The sequence below is a fragment of the Natrix helvetica genome (genome assembly GCF_964273705.1).
Source record: "Natrix helvetica genome assembly, chromosome: 3".
NCBI lineage: Eukaryota > Metazoa > Chordata > Lepidosauria > Squamata > Natricidae > Natrix > Natrix helvetica.
In genome coordinates this window covers 66,488,745-66,511,252 of record NC_138549.1, presented here as the reverse complement: position 1 = coordinate 66,511,252, position 22,508 = coordinate 66,488,745, and the positions used below count along the sequence as shown (strand labels likewise).

The 22,508-nt window shown below is 40.4% G+C and overlaps 1 protein-coding gene across 1 annotated transcript in view; it reads right to left on the bottom strand.

Moving 5' to 3' along the window:
- QSOX1 (quiescin sulfhydryl oxidase 1) overlaps positions 1 to 19,837 on the bottom strand; it is a 67,578-nt gene extending 47,741 nt beyond the window's left edge. The window contains exon 1 of the mRNA XM_081949276.1: positions 17,974 to 19,837. Coding sequence (XP_081805402.1) covers positions 17,974 to 18,250 — 277 coding nt within the window. The 5' untranslated portion in view covers positions 18,251 to 19,837. The remainder of the gene's footprint in view (positions 1 to 17,973) is intronic.
- Between the last annotated feature and the right edge of the window lie 2,671 nt (positions 19,838 to 22,508).

The window sequence follows — 22,508 nt, the reverse complement described above, 5'->3', positions numbered from 1 at the left end:
TGACAATGACAGCCTTGGAAGTGCTTTAAGTTCATGAATGTGTCTCAATGCTTCATGGCTGGACCAGACACCTTAGATTCAGAGGATGTGGAGGAAATGGAAGCAGTGGTGGTGAGGACATGCATAAGGGAGGGTATAGGAAATAACCTTGAAAGACAGGAGGAAGAGTCACTATAAGGCAACAGTCAGACAAATGGGGCTGGAACCTGGAGCAGAAACTAATTTGAGAAAAGATCTCAAGACAAGCAAGCCCTACCTAGTTCACATGAAGATGTTGTGTGAGTGGGTGGGTGGGTGGGGCGTAGCATGCTCTGCTACAATTACTGTCACAATAAATAAATAATACAATAAATAATACAATTCTGAGTTATATGGGATTGGTGTCTTAGTCTGGTCTACCTTGTAGATCTGACAGAGGCATTAAGGAAGCTTCTTTGGGGAAATTGTCTAAAATCAGCCACGAATGGAAGGATTCCTTGACACAAGGGAGAAACAAGAGGAGGAATTATCTCAGGCTCAAGCACAGAAAACAGAACAGAGATTACCACCTATAGCAGGGTGCCTAGTAATTGGCAAGGAAACTGGCTCTAACTCTTTTGTAGAAACAGTCTTGTATATACATGTTAGTTGCAGCAGTAGTAAAATTGTGGCTATTTACTACTGTGGTCCCCCATGAATTCTGTAATCCAAAAAGTAAGAAAAGTGTCTCATAATTGTCATGGAAGCTGATATGTTTTAGTGTCCAAAGGTTTTGAAGCAAAATAGTGAGATAGCCCTGAAAAGAGAATAAAGGTAATTCTCCACTTACAGCAGGTCATTTAGTTACCATTCAAAGTTATAACATCACTGAAAAAAGTGACTTATAACCATTTTTCACAATTACAATCGTTGCAGTATCCCCATCGTCTTGTGATCAAAATTCAGATGCTTGGCAACTGACTCATATTTACAATGATCACAGTATCCCGGGACCATGTGATCCCCTTTTGCAACCTTCTGACAAGCAAAGTCAACCAATAAATCAGATTCACTTAACAAATGTGTTACTAACTTAACAACTGCAATGATTCAGTTAACAACTTTGGCAAGAAAGGTCATAAAATGGGGCAAAATTCACTTAAGAAATGTCTCACTTAGCAACATAAATTTTAGGATCAACTGTGGTCCAGTGGTGGGTTGCAGGCGGTACAGGTGTACCGGAGCCTGCCCAGAGCACGGGGTACCGTTCTGGTATGGTGCTCCGGAGGGCCCACCCACGCTCCTTACCTGTCTTTAAAGTCTTCGGCATTTCCGCGCATGTGCACAGCTCGTACAGCACCTGTGTGATGCTCCGCTAAGCAGCTGGAACGTCACGAAGGTGCTGCTGGACAGTAAGACACGTGCACGCGCTGCGTGCATCCATGTGCATGCTGCCAGGCCCGTTCCAACGATACCGGTTATAACAGGATCTGGAACCCACCACTGCTGTGGTCGTAAGCCAAGGGCTACTTGTACACTTAAGGGTCAGTCCTCTAGATAAGGGAACAATCTGTTCTAAATGGCAGTGGACAAAAATCAGAGGCAGGCTGGCCTCAACAGGTGCAGGTATAACCAATTTGAGCAAAAGTTTGTGGCCTTTGCCATGAAGCCATGATGGCCATGGAACTCAAACATGAGGTCTGCATCAAACTACCGTATTCCAGAAGTGTCTTGATAATGAGTGACATCTCTCAGCCAGTAAAGCCATTATCACTACAGGATGACTACACCTAGCAAAGAGACTCTTTATCCCCTATAAATGAAGATAATACAAAGGATTCCAAGGTCCTTTACATGAAGAACTGATTAACACCAGGCATGTGATAAAAGGCCTTCTGTTAAAGCCCCATAAGATAAAGCCACACTTCTTGAGGGGAGTTAGGGATCATATTTCAGTTTAAATGTTAGGTTTTCATCACATGATGAATTTTGTAAACTGCATTGCCTAAACCCAAGTCCACCAGCTAGTTGTACCTTTTAGCTTGATCCAAATTCACCTGAAAAACCATCTTGCTCTTCCAGAAAAGCAAGCATATGGTCTTACCCCAAAAGACTGTTGTCAAGTTTTTTGCATAATGTGGAGGATGGGAATGAGAATGTCAGGGCAGAAATATAGAGTGGCAAAGATGACTCAGAGTTCTCATTATGAATAGTCCAAACACATCTAAAAAGTCTCAGGTGGAGGAAAGTTTGACTATGAGATTAAGCCCCAAGATCAATGTGTTAAAGGATACAGATAACTCAGCCTATGAATCAAAAAGCAGCCAATAACCGAGCAGAACGGTTTCTTACCAAAAAGACAATTGAAAAATAACATGAGGATTCTTATGAATGTACTGGAATTCTACGAAGCTCAGAACTTCAAAGACTATTCAAGCCATATACTCCAACCAAATGGTGAACGTGATAGTAAATGAAGTAATAACAGAAAAATTTAATTTAAATAAATTTAACATAACATAAATAAGAACACAAGACAAGGGTGTCCACTATCCCCTCTATTATTTATATTAACCCAATAACTATATTTTCTTTTCTTAGCAAACTCCTTTCATCTTTTCAGTAATCAGAATATTGTTAAACTTCTCCCAGTTAAAACATTGCTTGGCTTTCTTTTGCTTCCTGACAGGTTAAGTATTCTTTTTAGAAGCAAGAGTACAAATCTGCTCTGTGTCTTTAGCAATGCAGCGGCATACTGGGAGTCCTCGACTTGCAACCGTTCATTTAGTGGCCGTTTGAAGTTACAACAGCACTGGGAAAAAAATAGATTCATGACCGTTTCTCATGGTCACAACCATTGCAGCATTCCCATGGCCACCGGATGACAATTTAGACAGTTGGCAACTGACTCATATTACAATACAATACAATACAATAGTAGAGTTTGAAGGGACCTTGGAGGTCTTCTAGTCCAACCCCCTGCCTAGGCAGGAAACCCTATACCGTTTCAGACAAATAGCTATCCAACATCTTCTTAAAGACTTCCAGTGTTGGGGCATTCACAACTTCTGGAAGCAAGCTGTTCCACTGATTAATTGTTCTAACTGTCAGGAAATTTCTCCTCAGTTCTAAGTTGCTTCTCCTTGATTAGTTTCCACCCATTACTTCTTGTTCTACCTTCAGGTGCCTTGGAGAACAGTTTGACTCCCACTTCTTTGTGGCAACCCCTGAGATATTGGAACACTGCTATCATGTCTCCCCTAGTCCTTCTTTCTCTTAAGCTAAACATACCCAGTTCCTGCAACCGTTCTTCATATGTTTTAGTCTCCAGTCCCCTAATCATCTTTGTTGCTCTTCTCTGCACTCTTTCTAGAGTCTCCACATCTTTTCTACATCGTGGCGACCAGAACTGAATGCAGTATTCCAAGTGTGGCCTTACCAAGGCATATTTATGACGGTTGCAGTATCCCGGGGTCATGTGACCATCTTTTGCAACCTTCTTACAAGCAGAGTGAATGGGGAAGCCAGATTCACTTAACAACTGTGTTATTAATTTAACAACTGCGGTGAATGACTTAACAAGAAAGGTCGTCTCAACAAGAAAGGTTGTGTCAAGGAAGGTCATAAAATGGGATAAAACTGACTTAACAAATGTCTCGCTTAGCAATGTAAATTCTGAGCACAGTTGTGTTTGTAAGTCAAGGACTAGTTGTATAAGCTGAAGAAACAGAGAAGAAAGAGAATGGGTAGGAGGAAAATCATGCAAACACAATTTATAGAGTAGCTACTTTGCTCTATGTCTTGTAGTTGGGGAAGGGAGGCAAGGGAGGCTATCCCTCCACTTCCCTTACAACCTCTAATTTTATAGGGCATTATGAACCTGTTTCAGGTTTGCCAATCCTGGAAACCATAGCTTGTCCCTTGAGATCCATCATATATGGAAGATAGACAAAGAACCAGTGAACCACTGAATGAAAACAGATTAATTTTTGCCCCCTTCTGCTGTTTAAAGATCAAGGCAAGTGATGGGATCTACCGTGGGTCATTCATTTGATTTCCCCCTATCTTCATCCAATAGCTTCCTGTCCTTCCATAGCTGTAGTTCCAAAAAAAAAAAAAAAAACCAGAAGATGAGGAAGAAAAGATCCAACAAAGGTATTTATTTCAATATCAAATACAGAATTTTATGCTTATATGGAACATTTGCAAACTCCACACTCACCATGTGGAAGGATTTACATCTCTGTAAGAAAGACCAAGGCTAACCTTTTTCTTCAGGTATTTGTCTTCCCTTGTCATCTACTACACCCATTATTGTAATTTTGTATGGCATTGGTTGGGAAATATAGAACTTACAACGCAACACAATGAAGAACGCAAAGACAAATGAATGCTGGCTTAGGTACTAATGGCTTCCTGATTTCTAGACACAAAGCAACAATTGTTCCATATGGGAGGAAAAACAAATTAACTTCCATGGGAAAGTTTAAGAAAATGTCATTCTGTCTAGTGAACCATTTGAAAGACATTTTGGCAGAAATCTTGCAGCAAGTTAATCTATGGATTTAGAACCATATTTTTCCTGGATCATAAGCAAAAGCTGTAAAGTCATTTGGATATTCTCCTATACACAAGTTTCCTGTTCACCAAAATTATTATAATATAAGCTACAGAACTCCATAGTTGTTGAGGGCAGCTCCTGGCTTCCTCAGCATTTTGTCTTCTGCAGAATGAAGGTTATCTTGGGTGCACACAGACAGTCCTCAATTTACAACAGTTCATTTAGTGACTGTTCAAAGTTACAACGGCACTGAAAAAAGGAACTTATGACTGTTTCTCACACTTACGACCATTGCAGCATCCCCATGGTCATGTGATCAAAATTTGGATGCTGGGAAACTGGCTTGTATTTATGACCGTTGCAGTATCCTGGGGTCATGTGATCACCTTTTAGGACCTTCTGACAAGCAAAGTCAATGGGGAAGTCAGATTCACTTAACAACCATGTTGCTAACTTTTAAAACTGCAGTGGTTCCTATGGCAAGAAAGGTCAGAAAATGGGCATATGTCTCAGCAACATAAATTTGGGGCTCAATTGTGGTCATAAGTCAAGGACTATGATGTGACCAGTATTAAGGAAGACCAGATCTTGCAAGTGGCAGCCAACACAAAGCTTCAGCATTAGGCAAGATAGCCAGTTTGGTTTGGTGATTAAGGCACCAGCATAGAAACTGGAAGACTATGAGCTCTAGTCCTACCTTGCAACAAAACCAGCTGGATGAGTTTGGGCCAGTCACTCTCTCCCAGCCTTAGGAAACTGGTGAAAAATCATGCCAGGAAAACTGCGGGGACCAGAGAGAGATCGCTTCTGGTTTCCGAAGGTGACGGACGCTGGGCATCTGCTGTTCGCCTCTCCGGTGGGCTCCTTTTAGGAGCCCAGGCGGTCTCGGAGGGCCCACCTGCCGTAAGGCGGCTTGCTGGAACCCCCGGAATCGGCAGCAGCTGTGGGGGTTTCCAGCCTCGCCTCAGGAGCCGGGGAGCGAGGGGGGTGCATAGCTCAGCAGTCGGAAGGAAGCAATTAATCAGAAGTAGCGGCTGAAGTGCTGGAGGTGAGAAGTTCCTTCCAATCTCTCTAACCCTCTTTAATTGATGAGCAGCAGCCTTTTGTAAGTTGTGGATTCAATCTATTTGAAGTTGGAAGATTGGAGGGGGGTTCTTTCACCCCCCCTTGGGTAAAGTGGCATTTGGACTATCTCTCAATCTCGGAATGGAGAGAGAGAGAGAGCAAAAGTTGAATCAGTCACTTGCACTAACTATGTCAGAAAGATTTATATCACAACTGCAAGAGGTGATTGCTGAGCTGTTTTAAAAACTTTATGGAAACTTTTGATGTTCTACTCCCTGGTTCCCTGTGAAAGGGGGAGCCAAGATGACCTGCTTCCGTCTTCTTCTTCGCACTTATAAATGAAATTTGCCTTTTGAAACTACCTTTGAAGAAATTCCTGGCTTTATATTACTATTCCCCCCTGAAGGACTCCTGGAGCTCCTCCTGTTATGTGGTCTTTCTGGATTTGGATTATTTGATTTTCTTTTTTCTTTTTTTGGCTTGGAACTGTGATTGAGGATTAACTTTCACTTTTGGACTTGCCTGTTTTCTCGGACTCACCCAGCTGCACGCTCCACAGATGCCCTTTCTTTTGCAAAAGATTTACAGTCATCTCTGAACTCAGACAAATGGGGCCCAGAAAACCACCTTCAGGCAAGGCAGCCTCGGCACCTACCTCCTCTACATTCAGCCCAATGACACAACAGACAAAAATTCCATCATTTTTACAACAAGAAGGGACTGGAGAGAGTTCAAAAGATTTATCTGTTATCCAAATGTTCCAGGCTTATGAAGGGACAAAATGAGTTGAAAAAAGAGGTGGCAGATTTTAAAGAAGAGCTCAGAGGTGTACAGCAGCAAATAACAGCAAATAAACAAAGAATCGGTGTACTGAAGGAGGGTGTGGTCGGGCTGGGGGAGGAGGTTAAGGCAGTCCAGAAGGGGAATAGAGAATTGGAAAATTTTATGGTAAAGATAGAACTTGAAAGAATGTCCTTTTTTCTCAGATTCCAGAACCTACCGGAGACAGAAGATGAAGATCTTAAGGATATTATGAGTACAATCTTAGCAGAATATATTAAGAGAGATTAAGAACAGTTGTGGTGGGATGTGGATCTGGTTTATAGGATCAACTCAGCATATGCCAGAACACATAATGTTCCAAGGGAAGTACATGTTAAATTTATTAGGAAGACCACAAGGGATGAGGTGCTAGGGGCCCAAAGGGGGGGACCACTAAAATATAAAGACAAAGAAATTACCATTCTTAAGCAAATTCGGGGGGAAAAAAGAGATAAGAGGAGGAAGTATTCCTCCTTATCAAAGAAATTATATAATAAAGGAGTTTGGTTTAGATGGTTATTGCCAGAAGGAATGTTGATCTTCTAGGAGGGAAACAGAATTAGAATTAAAACAGTTGTGGAGGCAGAGGCCTTCATTAAAAAACATAGTGCCCTCTTAGAAGACGAAAATATAAGAGGTAGTGAAAAATGTGACAATACATAAGATATGAAGTAGGGAGGGGCTGTGGCTCTGCTTGAAGACAGGGGGGAGGGAGTAATATCGAAAAGACTCAGGTCACAAAAATACATGCATTTGAAATGTCATTGTAATTGTTGATATATTAGAAAGTGGTAAAAGAGATGATTGATCACATTGTTGATACAATGTATAACAAGACACTGTTTCTGCTTATCTTTTATCTTTTGTTTTTCTTTTCTGTAAAAGTTGTGAGATTTGGAGAGATTTCTATCTCTAGCATGATGGAGCTGCCAAAATTTTTGTATATCCACTTACCCTTTCCCATAAATGTTTAAAAATCAATAAAATTATTTTTTAAAAAACAGAAAACTGCGGGGACCAGATCAAGCGGTCATCAAGTCAAAAACTGACTTGAAGGCACATATTTTTTTGATAGAACTACCTTTCAGAGCAACACATTTTACTTGCTGAGTTTGAGTTTTAAACTTCCATGGCAAATGTCTTCAAATGTCTTGCCTTAGAGAGCTCCCATTGGTCAGCAGACAAACCAGGTCATCTACTGCCTATTCTTGGGGAAGAGATACTCAACCAGCAAGCTATTTTTGAACAAATGTTCTGTATTAATTATTTTTATTTTCACATGAAATGCACATAAGGGAGACTTGGCAAGCTACTCTTTCCATTGCCTCTGCATAGATTTTGCCTTTAAAAAATATTTTGCCATTGTCAACTTTTGCCAGAGTGGAATATTTCCAGCTCCTACTTATGAGCCATCCCAAACAGTGAAGAAATTCTCAAATGGACTCTTTTAAAAACAAAAACAAGAAAACTGTCTCCACTGTTAGGGGTGAAATGGGATCAGAGGGAAAACAAAATTGTGACTACAAGCGAAAATAGTGTGTGGTGTAGAACGTGACTACTTCAAGAGCCAAGACTTTCCTGAACGCAGCCAAAGAATGAGTTTAAGACGTTAAGTCAGAAACTTGACGGTACTGTTGCTGGCAAGGAAAATCCCTTAAAGGAAGGCAATTGAATATACTTGTTCAATTTTACTTTCAAATTTATGTCTCATTTATTTCCTCTCCCAAGCTAGTATTTCTTTCCAAAAAGTGCAGAAGACACAGATTTACATGCACAACTTTTTTTGATCTCTTATCTAAAAGTTGTTTAGCTCATTTGAGTTTGCTATAGTAGCGAGATCTAAACAACATCTAACAGGGATGATATGTTTTAACATAATTGAGGGGAAGGAAGATTTCATTAGTATCACATGAAAAAAAAAGCTTTCTTTCTCATTTCCAGCACAAAACATACTTGCTATACTGGCAGTAATGTGGCACACTTATATTTGGGCAATTTTCCACTCTACCTATGGAGCTGAGAGTTCTAAACAAAGATGCATCCTAAATATAGAATACTCTCTAGCAGTTCCTTCTCAGTCTTGCAACTAAAAGAAAATCTGGCTATCAACTCAAATAAATTAGGGTTTTAGACAGATAGGTATAGGAACTGGACTTTATCCTGGAGGCCAAGATGTTTTTTTATAGCAAGGAGCCACACTATTTTTTTCTTAACCCACTTAATTTAGATTCTTCGTTTTATCTATATAAGAGAAAAAATGTGGCACTGAAAACCAGGAATTTGCTACAGACCAAATGTGGAGACCCCCGTTTGAAACTGAACAGAATGCTAGCTTCTGTGACAAACGGACCTGCTAGAAGAAGCATTTATGAAACGTATGAATAACTTGGCCTATGTTGGTTTTATAGCAGCACATTATAAACTTGTCCAAATTCCACAGCCATTTTCAGGCTTAATCTTATAATCTGGTCTGGGCATTAATATTCAGATCTACGTCTGCAGCACAATGGAGAAGCTCATAACAGAAATGGCCTAAGGCCTTATAGCAAAAGGAAAGGGACATTTATTATCAGACCTTATTATGAAGAACAATCATAATTGCTGCTGGGTCAGATGAGGTGGCTGAGGGGTCCCAGGGCAATTGCAGTTTTGTGCTGTACTACAGCAATCTCCCAATTCAGGTGCAGCCTGTGCCAGGTCTTCCAAAGCCTCCCACATCCTCCTGTGGCACTGCCACACTCCTATTCGTGGCTCCCTCTGCTTAACAATCTGTGATCCTCAATTAATGATGGCCAAGCAGGAGTGCCAGGATTGAGGCTGCTAAGCACTGCAGTCATGTGATGCCCCATTTACTGACCAAAATTCCAGTTTCAGTTGTGGTTATAAGTTGAGGACTACCTGTAGCTAGCAAAAGGATTCAGACAGTCCTATCTACAGTGATAAATTAGCAAAATAAGTCTCAGTGTTTTGGGGAGATAATTTTGACATGGACAGGCCCGAAGCAATAATAATGTAGAAATAAAGATAATAATAAAACAAGGAAGAACAAGGAAACACTGGAAATAATATAGCAGCAAATAACAGCCAAAGCCAAGAAAATCAGCAGATATTAGGCTTAAATTACAGGGTAGAATCTCTAATTTTAATCTAATCAAAAATGTTTCTACCAATCCATCAATGGGGAGGCTGCAGTAAATCAATCAACACCTGAAAAAGAAGAAACAGTGGCATTCTGGGTACAGATATGGGATAACCTAAAGAAATACAGCTTGGCTAAAAGAGATAGATAAGCAAAAAAGAAACTGAAATGAAAGAATTTATAATAACAGCAGAAATGGTGGACAAAAGGGCAAGAAATATTAGGAATTGATCAGCACCAGATGAAGATGAACTGCTGATTTTGGCTGAAACATCTGACTGGTCTACATCCACTTATTGTGAAGCATTTAATAACATACGGCAAGGGGGTAAAATTGAAGAGTGGTTTAACACCTGGTAAAACCTATCTGATAATGAAAAAATCTAGCAAAGGGCACCCAGGCAACTGCAGACTAATTACCTGTTCACCAACAACTTTCAAATTGCTAACCGGTGTAGTAGCTGATGTAGTTTGCAGCATTTGTTTGAAAGCAATCTCTTTCCAGAAAGAGCAAAAGCAAAAATGAGCAAAAAAAGAAACAGCCGAAAGAGCCAAGGAACAAACGATCAGCTCCTAACTGACAAGATGATTTTGGAAAACTGCAAGAGAAGGGAAGACCAACTTGAATGTAGCATGGATTGACTAAAAGAAGGCATTCAGCTCCCTGGCACATGACTGGATAATCAGGTGGCTACAAATAACTGGAGTCAGTTGAAACATCAGAAGCTTTGTGCAAAGACTCAGATGCTGGTCAATCATGATAAATTGAGAGAGGTTAATATCAAAGCAGGAATATTTCAAGGAGAGTCACTATCTCCACTACTGCTTGTCATTGCAGTGATTCCTTTATCAACAATACTGAATAATTCAGGCCATGACTATCAAATATCAAAACCATCTGCTAGGTTATCTCACTTCCTTTACATGGATGATCTGAAGCTGTATAGAAAAACACCATCTGAAATAGAATCACTGCTCAATGCTGTGCATATGTAGTAGCCAAGATGTTGCAATGGAGTTTGTATTGAACAAATGTGCCATGTTCACCATTGAACAGGGAAAATTACTGAAAACTGAAGGAATCATGATGCCCTTTGGAAATAAAATAAAAAATAAGGATGAAGACAGTCACTACAAATACCTGGGCATCCCTCAAGCTGACAACATCAAGCACATTGAAGTCAAGAAAAAAGTCAGAAGTAAATACATGAAGGGAGCGACGAGGATCTTAAAAGTCTAAATTCAGTGTACTTTACCATCAAGGCAATTAACACCTGGGCAATTCCAGTCATTAGATACACAGCTATGGTATGGCTTGGACTCAAGCAGATTAAAATCCCTTGATAGAAAGACCAGAAAAATAATGACAATAAATCGTGCCTTTCATTCTCATAGTAATGTTGACAGACTCTACTTACCAAGGAAAACAGGTGGGCACGGAACTTTGCAAGTATATCAGACCAAAAAAAAGGCATTGGTAAAATAGCTGAAGGACGTTGAAGCAAATGCACAGAAGCTAGTATACCAGGAAGGCTTATTGAGTACTACAGAGGCTAAACTTGCCTACAAGAAAAAATAAATGAAGAATAGAAAAGAGACATGGGAAGACAAAGTATTACATGTCTAGTACTTTAAAAAAATAGCAGCAGTTAATAACTAGACCTAGCAATGGATAAGAGCAAGAATGTTGAAGAGACAGACAGACAAATTCTGGTTGCATAAGATCAAGGCTTAAGAGCAAATGGATACAAAGTCAGAATTAAGAAGACAATAACAAAGAGAAAGTGCCATCTTTGAAAGAAGTTGAAGAAATAGTGGACTTGCTGATTAAACTGCTGCAAGAAGATCGCACAAACTGATTACAAACAACAGCATGACAAAGTAGCAACAATGGTGTACTGGAAGATCTACAAGAAATACCCTTTGCCTGCAAGTAAGAAATGGTAGGAAAGTCCTAGAAATAGAGAAAGTCCTAGAAAATGAATAAGGTAAAGTGCTCTGGAACTTTAGAATTCAAATAGCCATATTACACCACAATTATCAATAAGAACGTGCAGATAATAGACATGGCAATACCTGGAACCAGACAGGAAGAGAAAAAATGGGGGGAGGGGTGAATACAAAAGATAAGGACTTGCAAATAGATGCAGAATGATTGTGGCAAAAGGAAATACAGTGTATTGTTACCAATAGTAACAAGGCATTGGAAAATCAACATCAGTCAATTGCAAAAGATAGCTTTACTTAGAACAGCTTACATCCTGGAACAATACCTTTAATGCCATCAAACGTCAATATCAACATGAGAAGGATTCAATAGGTGGATAAAAATGCCAAATCCAGTTTGAGCATCTGGCTGACTGTGCAATGAACCATAAAAAAAGGAAAAAGAGAAGAAACCATGAAGAAAAAGGGGGAAATGAATGGGAACATTGATGATCAAGCGGATTTTTAAGTTTCCAACTTAGAATTCTTGCTCAATAACTAGAATCTATAAACATAAGAACAAAAGCTTCAATAAATTAAATTAGACAGCAGTTTAAACATTAGACAGTCTTCTGCCATATTCACGTCGCAGATCTTGCAACAAAAATATAATGGTTTTATTTTGATTATATTTCCAGTACACTCTTGAACCTTACTGTCAATAGGATCTATTGACCTAGTATAGAGTTCCAAGAGGTTATCTTATTTGCCTGAAAAAAACGAGGGTTTTTCTCCAGTTTTTGCCTGGGAGGAGATTGTCAGGTTTAGCTCAAGAATGATGTAAGACAATCCAGCCAAAGTTCAGTTCCTTATTTACTCATACTACATAGAATCTTGCCAGAGTAAACTTATACTACTCTAACCCAAAGGATATACGTATTTTGAGAGATTCTAGAGAGTGGCTATCCCAAATCCCTTCCTCTCCCCCCTGATCCAGATCCGGATTGTCTTGGCTCTTGTCTTGTCCCCTTCTTAGAATGTACTTCTTCCTTCCTGAGGATCTATAGTCTACCACAGAAATCTTGTATTTGCTGAGCAAATAATAAACCAAAGAATAAATTGTCAGCAATTGCAAGCAGGGTTGCTTAAAAGAGCTGTATTGTAGTGCCTTTAATATATTATCCTGGAGTTGATCCCTTCCTTGGAAGTGACCTCTTACTTGCAAAACATAACCCTTTTTGAAAAAACAGAATAGGGATTCTCTCTTTCTTTTCTTCCCCATTCAATTACACATTCCCCTTAACCTCTTCTTGTTCAGTTTTCTTCCCACTTTTCTATTTCCTTTTCCTCTCTGTGCAGGTACAACTTCCCCTCATCCCAATGTCTCCTTGATTCCCCCACCCCTTTTTGTTGTTTCTCTGGTATGGATAATGCATGTGTGTGCGTGCAGACATGACCACTTGTATGATAATGGGGAAATTGGGAGTCAACTTTAAACTGATACAGAATGCAGCTGCATGGGTTGTAAATAGCATTGGCTATTCAGCACTCATAACATTATTGCTTTGGTTTGGTTGCCAGTGTTTTTTAGTGATGGCTGGCAATTTTAAAGCCCTCCATGGCTTGGGAGCAAGTTACCTAAAGGATGTCTTTTTCCAATAGTTTGTATCTGGTCCAATCTGATCTGTTAGGAGGGCATATTCCAGGTCCTGTCAACCAGGGAATATAGCCCCTGATGGGTAACCAGATGTTTATCTTTTCTGCTATAGCACCTATTCTCCTGCAATTAGGATGGCCCGGACCCTGTTGGCCTTTCAGAAGTCTTGAAGTCCTGGCTATGTATCCAGCTCTGGGGTCTTGAGTCTGTGAAAGGCCCTGATTATGCTGACATAAACAGATTACAATATCTCTTGCTTGTTATTTGAATTTAATTTTTTTCTATATTGTGCTTTCATTGTTTATATGATTGTTCACTGTTCAGAGTTTGAGATGGGCAGCTATTGAATAAATAAATAAAAGTACAGTATACTTTTATGTAAGAATATATTGTACAGAATATTTTCTAAATTGCAAAGATGCTTAGAAAAATAGCATCTTCATAGCATCACATATCTAATGCTGAAGTGATCTAAAGCCTATCCTTATTTATGTCATGCTTGCCCCAAAAGTATCAGTTGATACTGGAAGATGCTATTGAACAGAAGTTCTCAACCATTTTTTGCTCATGGCCCCCTTCTGGACCTCAATTACTTCTGTGACTCCCCCTCTGCAGACTCTCTCCATCTACACCACACAGCAATCAAACAAGGCTTCCCCAAAGTGGTCAATATTGCCCCCCCCCCCCCCGAGTCAATTCGACTATCCATAAATGTTTTTGTTATGGTTGGTTGAACAGTCAGCCAAAAGTTTATATTGGCTTTGGTGTTTTTATTCATCTATCAAGTCCTTCCCAAAGGCCTGGGATAGGCAGAAGTTGTTGTTTAATGGTGCTAAAGGTATCATCGCAAGATGTAAGCTCCTCAAAGTAAACCTGCCTTTTGCAACGGTAATGGTAATTACCATAGATGGTAATTTTGTCAACGCCAGTGGTGTAGAACTGTTGCTCCAGTTGCTTTGGGATTGTTATTGTTATTATAACAGTAGCACATGGCCCTCTGGCTGAGAACCACGTTTATATATGTTGGAAGAAATATCCTTCTGGGTTCGGCTCCAAGTGGGGAAAAAGACACTGGAGACATGGAGGCTGCTTGGAAAGATGGTTTTAATGGTGGACAGGACCACATGGCCTGAGTCCTGAACAGAAAAGGTGATCACATGCTTCAATGCTGGTGGAGAAGAAGAGAAGGGAAGAGAAGAGAGTGAAGAAGGGCTTGCAGGACTTTTTATAATCTGTTCTGCCCCACCTATCTGTTTCCTGTTCCTATGTAAGAAATGTATTCTGATTGGTTGCCAGACTCCCATGGACCCGTGCAAGGGCAACCCTCTAGGCTGAGTTTTGAATCCAGGTTTGGTTGAGTTCTCAGATGCCATGTGGTCAGTTGAGTAAAAGGCAATATTTTCCTGCCTTAATCCCATCACTCTGGAGCTGAAGAGGAGAACTCTTTATTATGTAAAGTGGACTAGCTTGGCCTTCTTAATGGCCCATTGACAAAGTGGGGATGGGCCGGAAGCTGCAGGAATTTACTTTGTGTTTAAAAGGTGTTTCTCCCTTTTTCACATCCAGAAAAATATAATATTCTGCCTTTTCAATATTTCCTAGGATATTTCATTTTTCTGGGAGAGGGCTGGGTGATAACTTCCAACATATATATTACAGCACGGAATGACTTCTGATGGGTAGGTGCCCTTGAGAGAGTATGACTGTCTTTTTAGGTACAATCTATCACTAAATACTATCCTTCTTTGCCTCTTTAGGTGCTCATTAAAGAAAAAGAGAGAAACAGGCCTGCAAGATTCTTTCCCATATCCTCCACATTTTTTTCCTTCCAAGCCATTAACATTTTGCTTGTACCCTCAGTTCTCTCTATTAAAGCTGATTAGCTTTAACTGATATGGCTTATCAGTCCAGCTCCCCAGCATGGCCTCTTGTATCTCCCACTGTTGTTATGCAAACAACAACAAATGTAAAGTTAAACTGTCTCTGGCTTCTCTGCTCATTTCCTCTTGCTAGGATAGAGGAAGGGCATCCATGACAAGTGCTTTTGTGTGCAAAGCATATCACGATTAAATCATTATCGTCTTTGCTGCTTTTATCTTTAGATTGCAAAAGGCAAGGAGGACTCTGTTTTCTGCCCAAAACTGCCTAATGAAGATAGAGCAAGGTTGAGTTTTGAGTGCAAGAGTTGTTTACACCAGGGGTCACCAACCTTTTGGACCTCAGGGGACCACTAAATTTATAATTTTAAATCCTACGGACCACTAATATGATTTTTTTAAAAAGATAAATAGGATTTAGCGCAATAACAAAAATGCAAATAATTTTTCTGCAGACCACCAGTACTCCATGGACCACTGGTTGATACTGATTTGGTCATCCATTTGCCAAATGATCACAGAACAATGGCTGACTAGCATAAAAGTAGACACAATAAGAATTGAGCCATGATTCCATTATATAGTTTCATGCTAAACATAGCCTCATGAAGCGAGATACACCTACCTATTCTGAAAGACAGATGGGAGTGAAGATTCCCAAAAGGGCTAGGCGTCAAGTAAGACATACATTTAATAAATATTTCCCATAAATTGGACTGAAAGTTCCAAGCTACAATCCTATACTCATTCAGACGTATTATTGAACACAAGCACCTATAGCAGCCAGTTTGTTAAAAAGAATACTGATCCATCAAGGGAAACTTAAAAAAAAAAACCAACCCTATCTCTCCTTTTGAATTAGAACAAAAGAAAAACAATTAAACACAGAGATACAAAGGAACAAGAGGCTCATTGCAATCCTAAAGCCAAGGGTAATGAAATAGATTGGCACTAAAATGGAAATTCACTGCTGAAGCATAAAAAGGCACTACAGAAGATGCCTGAGGAAAAGGAAGGAGAATATTTGTTCAAGAGATGTAAAAATAGTAACAGTAATAACAAAGACAATTGATCATAATTGAAAAAGTCATGAAAATGACAGTTGGTGGTAAATGTTCATACAGAATCCATAAAAGACCAATTATGGCAGGATTACACAAATGTATCCGTTAACAGAGTCAGTAATAACCGCAAAGATTAGTTGTAAAGCACTGAGATGTCTGCAGCTGAGAAGCAAAACGGATTTAAATTGTAGCTCTTGTTCTTTTTTAAGCAAAACAGAGATGAAACAATTGTTCAACTGTGATATTAAATAACGCACAGATGCTTCAGGGCACACTCACAGAATCCATGCAGTGAGAAGAAGACTGCACATATCTTTTGTAATTTACTCCAGCTAGAAAATGTGAGGATTTAGAAGATTTCATAGGTTGTATGTTTAGTTAGCATATACAGGTAGTCCTTGTTTTACAACAGTTCAACATCACTGAAAAAGTGACGCAGGACCACCTTTCACACTTACAATCGTTGCAGCATTCCCCACGGTTACATTCTCAAAATTTAGACACTTACTAGCTGCCTCATATTTATGACGGTTGCAGAGTCCCGGATGATGTTATCACCTTTTACGACCTTCTGATAAGCAAAGTCAATAGGGAAGCCAGATTCACTTAAGAACTGTGACAAGTAAGGTAATAAAATGAGGCAAAATTAACTTAACTGTCTCACTTAGCAAAATAAATTTGGAGTTCAATTGTAGTCGTAGTTGAGAACTACCTGTATCTAGAGGAGTCCTTCTAAGAAGACACCCTCCAGATATTTGAACTATCCTACATAATGGTTTGCAGACAATGCACTGTTAGACACAAGCAGGAAAGGCTTTAAACGGTATTTACTTAGCTAGAACTAATTTATTTGCTTAGCTAGAACTAATTGATACAGCAAGTACAGTCAATACAAGACCACCAATCTAAATGTACAATGTACCTTTTAATGATTTAATGCAAGCTTACTGGAGTGAGGAAAGTAATTGGCAGAGTGGGAGTGGTATAGGACAGAGTCATGGAAATAATACAACTTATAGTGGAGGGGACTTGTAGAATAAAGTTCTTTGCAGATGGAGGAACAATTAGAGAGAAAGGCACCCTTTTTAATTCTTCTTCACAGTTTCAGGTATTTTTTTTATCTGCAACTGGAAATAGCTAGGAATTTAATCTTTCCCCCATTCTCCCCCAAAACAAAGCTCTAATTATTATGCTTTTAATGGAGAGAGAGGGAGGGAGGGAGGGAGGGAGGGAGGGAGGGAGGGAGAGAGAGAGAGAGAGAGAGAGAGAGAGAGAGAGAGAGAGAGAGAGAGAGAGAGATCAATTAAAAATCAATAATTCGGTCTTCATCTTTTCTTTGGAAAGAAAAATAAATTACTTGAAGGAAAACCTAGTGAACGCTATCAGGTTTGCCTCCCAGTATACACAGTAAAAAGTACACACTGGGAAACTTCTGAATTCTGTTCCTGGACTGACTGCAGGTCCTATCATTCAGTTAGTCTGGTGAGTCATGTTTGGGAACTACGGACGTTGTAATACAGTGCACCGGGCAGCTGGGAAAGGCTGCGTTACACAAAACAGGCAAGAGAAAACGTGATTAAAAAAAAAAAAAGCAAACACCGAGAAAACCAGCGCCTAGGAAAACTCCTGTCCCGGAAGAGGCAGCAATTCAGCTCAATGAGCGTGGAAGCAGCGGCTGGTTTCGTTCGTCAGGACTTAGTTTGCGGCAGACTCTACGCCAACTGCGGGCAACTTGCGAAGCCGGGACCAGCCGAGAGGGCATCTCTGAGTTAGTGCGATCTGACGTCCCCCCTCCCGGACACACACCTGCTCGGGAGCGGGGGGGGGAGCAGCGAAGAGAAGCAAGAAGGTCCCGCCGGCGATCAGCTTGTTGGCTTTTGGCCACGGGCGATTGCTGGACTTACCCTTCACGTCGTTGGCCAAGCCTTTCCAAACGGGGGCGAAAGCTTTGCAGTGGCCGCACCAGGAGGCGTAAAACTCGACCACCCACGCGCCAGTGGAATTGAAGATGCGGCGTTCCAAGGTAGTGGTGGCCAGCTGCACCAGCGGGTCATCGGGCGAGTAGAGGCCGAGGCTCCTCGCCCCGAGGACCTGCGCCAAGAGCAAGAAGGCGACGGTGCGGACGATGCAAGCGGGCGGCATCAGATGCCGCGATCCGGCTCCGGAGAGCCGTCTGGGCATCGCGTTTAGCCGCCACTGGGAAGCTCCGACGAGAAATGCGCCCGATGCTCCGCGCCGGGCTGGTTAGTCACTCGGCCCTTGCGCGGGTGGAGCTGGAGGCGGAGCGGGAGTGCTTCCCTTCCCAAACCGAAAGAGGAGACCCGCCCCCAGCGCCCCGCACGTGTGTCTCTTGGTTTGTCATCAGGCGCCTCCTCCGCGCGGAAGGAACCAGGGTCTCCGCAAAGCAGGGGTGGTGGTGGAAGCACCGGGCATCTTAGCAAGAAGAATGTCATCATCTACGGGGCTTCAGTTCCACTTAAAGCAGAATTTCCAGCCGAGATGAAAAGAATGCGGAAGCGGATTGAGAATTGAGGCGCCTGGAGACTGCTCTAGATTGTGGCCAAAATGCGATCCTACCATGCCATGAATTCAGGTTAAGTTTTGCAACCGGCCAGCATTCCAAGGCTGACTTACTCTTTCGAGCGGGACCAACGTCATTAAAGCCATCCCGACTCCAGGATTGCAAAGAGCCAACGCTGTAATTAAAGACGTTTCCCCCTGGCAGCGGCAATGGGCATTGGGCAGATAGCTGGCTGAATAATTTAAACTGTACGGGAGCGTTATGGTTCAATGAATGATCCCTGCATTCTTTTGGTTCTGAGAAAGGGGGACGCTTTACGAGCCTGATAGGAAAGTGAGTGTAAGTCTGAGGTATAAAAAAAGTATACATGCTTTGAAAATGTAATTAATTTATAATTTAATCAGTTGTGGTGATGTCCACCATATTATATGGTTTCAGAAAGAAATTGCAAACATTAATAAAGGATTTGGGTTGCCTAGGTTACTAATCTTGGACTACTTTCTGAATGTTAGGTAAGTTATGTACTACAGGGCTGCAAGTGATTTGACAGGTCTGGGGCAGGCAAAATGGAAAACTACAGTAGAGGATTACTGACCAGATCCTGCAGGGAACTGGCATTCGGTGGAAGAAGTTTGAGGTGATGCCCTTACAAGAGGAAGAGGAAGAACTGAGTTTTGTGTAGTGGAGGAAATGCTTTTTACACACAGAAAGCCCTAGAATCAAACTCTAGAAACTATACAAAAAACAAAATAGGCCAGGGAAGGACTACTTTATAGGTCTCAATGGAAACAAATCTATGTTAACTAAGTTGACAAATCGCGACAAATGTACATTTGGAGTACTGTAAAAAAAATTGTAATGTGCAACCTATCCCCTTCCAAAGGACCTTCGCCAAGCAACCCAATAGTAAATCAGTGGTAAAGAGCAAAGACTTATAGTGCTATTAATGGAAAAAGGTAAAGACATTGGAGGTGAGTGGGGAGGAACTTGATGAACTCTGGAATATTTTCTAGTGAAATGATGGGTGGGACTCTCAGGAAGCCAAACTTTTCTGGGCTTGGAAACTAAGTAGATTTGGACCATGCCCGTCCATAAAGACACACAGAACTAACCTGGACGTGATGGAGACATTACTTTTGTGTGCAAGAAGCAAAACTCTTGAAGAAAGCCCAAAGATATTGACTAAGAAGAGAGGATGGAACTGTAGTAAGGAGATGGAATGGAATGGAAAATGCTAGAAGAGGAGAAGGCTTTAATAAAGCAGTATTTTGTTAGACTTTCCAGTTGTGCCAACTATTTGAGAGTTATTTCTAACTGTCTGGGCATTATCTAATCTTGCATTCTGTTCTTCTCAATCCAAGTGCCAGTGGAATGTTGACAAGCAGTAATATCATCCTTGTGGTAATGTGGCACAGTAACTATTATTCAGAGAAGCTGTTGCCTCTGATACTAAACAGAGGAGTAACTGCAGTCTCCTCTGCAGTTATTTCTCAACCCTGTCTTCTCTCATTGCCTTTTTACCAGTTCCTAATTCTTACAGTAGCAATGGCATCAGCAATTAGATTAGGTGTGCATTGCATGAAAAACATTTTTGTGTCCCTCTATTCAGATTCATTACATAAGTTTGGCTTCTAACTTTATGAAGCAAATAGAAAAAACACCACCCACATTTATCTTACTCAGTCCCCCACCCTGCTTTAGAATTCCAAACACTTTGTTGGAAAAGCCATCATCTCTTCAGTCTATTGACCACTAAGGCAAAGAAAGGATAGAAAATAGAGAAGATGTAGAGTTTTACCTCTCTCTGTCTCTCGCTTGGCCTATTGTTAAAGTTGTAAAAGGGATTTATGGGTTTAAAAGACAAAAAAACTTCATCTCTCCTTCCCCTTTATCTTTTTGTTCAAGAAGTAGTTTAAGAGAAGCAAGGCTCTCTTGGTTCAATGTGTTTCTTCGTAAATCTCTATTTTGCTTCAAATATACTGAATGTCTATTAGCATTCATTGACAACTAGGTAAGTCTGTACTTGGCATCTAGACATATATATTATGAATACCTTTTCTTTTTAAATGGAGCCTGATACTAAATTAGTTGATGTTCCTTTAGCACTTGCCTATGATTGGGAACCCATCTTCTAATGACAACTCCTACTGAATTCAAATCTCAAGCATTTTCCCATTACAAGAATTAGACCATTGATTCATTTGGTTGCCTTGTTTTAATCCCGTCACTGGGATTTTCCCCTTTATATTGTTAATGATGAAGAAGTGTTGTTCAGCAGTACCACATGTTTGCTTGCAAAGTACAGGAGATTGTGGGGCAGAACCCCTCCCAAAATTATCCACGGTGTCGTGTGGAATCGAGTGATAAGATGTATGTTGCAGAATCTTCTCTGAGTGTGCTGGAGATGATGTTAAAAGGGTTGAAAAGCGCTGATTCAGTGTTATTTCAACAACCAAGTAGTAGTAGCTCAAGTATGTGTCGCTTGTTCTGAATGGATGGGAGAATGGGAATTTTGGAACTTACCCAGGAATAAATTTGTACCCTTGTTCTGTTTTTATCTTAAAGATAAGTAGTCTTATCTTTATCTTATAAGTGTTACAAGGTCCTTGCTATGGATAAACCACCACTTGCTGAGGTTTCAATTGTTCCAATAAGTGTCCCTCCATAGAGGGCGGGACCAGAATAAGTTAAGGATCTTTCCTTTGGAAGCTGATTTATTTATTTAACATACTCCAGACAGCTCTGGAACATGTTTTATTGAACCTTCCTGACAAGCCATTTAGGCACCTTGATGAAATCTTATAATTGCTTGATTTAGTGGTTCGTCAGCAGTCTCTGTCCCATGGTGGAGCTCTTGGCATTCAGTGTTCCATATGACGAAAGAGGAAACGAAAAATAACTCAGAAATGAGACCAGAGAAGGAAAGGAAGAACAGCTATTTCTTTGCTCATCAGGGATTCCCCTGTGTGCTGAAATAGGGAGAAGAAGATCAAGGGCGCAAGAGTTTCATTTGGCTGAAATTGGACTAATGAGGAAAACAATTGGCAGAATCAGTGGAAGGGCACACCCTTCTGATTTAAAGAGTTTTATGATTCAACTGAGAGTCAGTTTGATGTACTGATTAAGGCATCAGGCTAAAAATCAGGAAACCATGCGTCCCACTTTAGGTGACACTGCTCTCTCAGTCCTAAGAAGGAGGCAATGGCAAATCACTTCTAAAAATCCTTGCCAAGAAAACTGCAGTTTTCTCAGCAGTCTCTGAGAATTGGACAAGATTGAACGGAAGAAAAAAAAATGATCCAGCTACCTTGGAAAGTATGGAGTTTCCCTTCAACTATATTAGTTGTTAGGGAGGCCTGGCATAAAGTAACAATTCCAGTCATTACATTCAGCTAAATTAACATTATAGAATAATTTAGATTTGAAACTACCAAGGCAATCCACTTATTGGAAAACCTGGGTGGGGTTTGGAATGCATTATCTTAGATCAGTGTATGTAGAATTTGATGATGAAAGTTTGTCTGTGAATTGCAACACAGTCATCAGCAAAAAAGATCAAAGAGGCACCATCTTTTGCTATCTTAAATAATGTCCCAGGTCTGAACCACCTCTACTAGAGGTTTTAACCCATTGTACAATATAACAAGTTTATAATGGGTTTTTTTAATTAACGGCTCTTAAATATACTTAGACATGCATAAAAGATATGGAGTAAAGAACTGAAATGTATATGTGCTATCACATTTCAATAGGTACAAAATTATGATTAATTCAATAAAAACCTGTCTACCGGACACATACACACCTTTTCACAAATAATTTGATATATTAATTTAATTGGAAATGTAGCATTCAAAGTACTGCAATATGTAATGTAACTTTGGGTTATAGAACAGTAATCTCCAAACTTGGCAACTT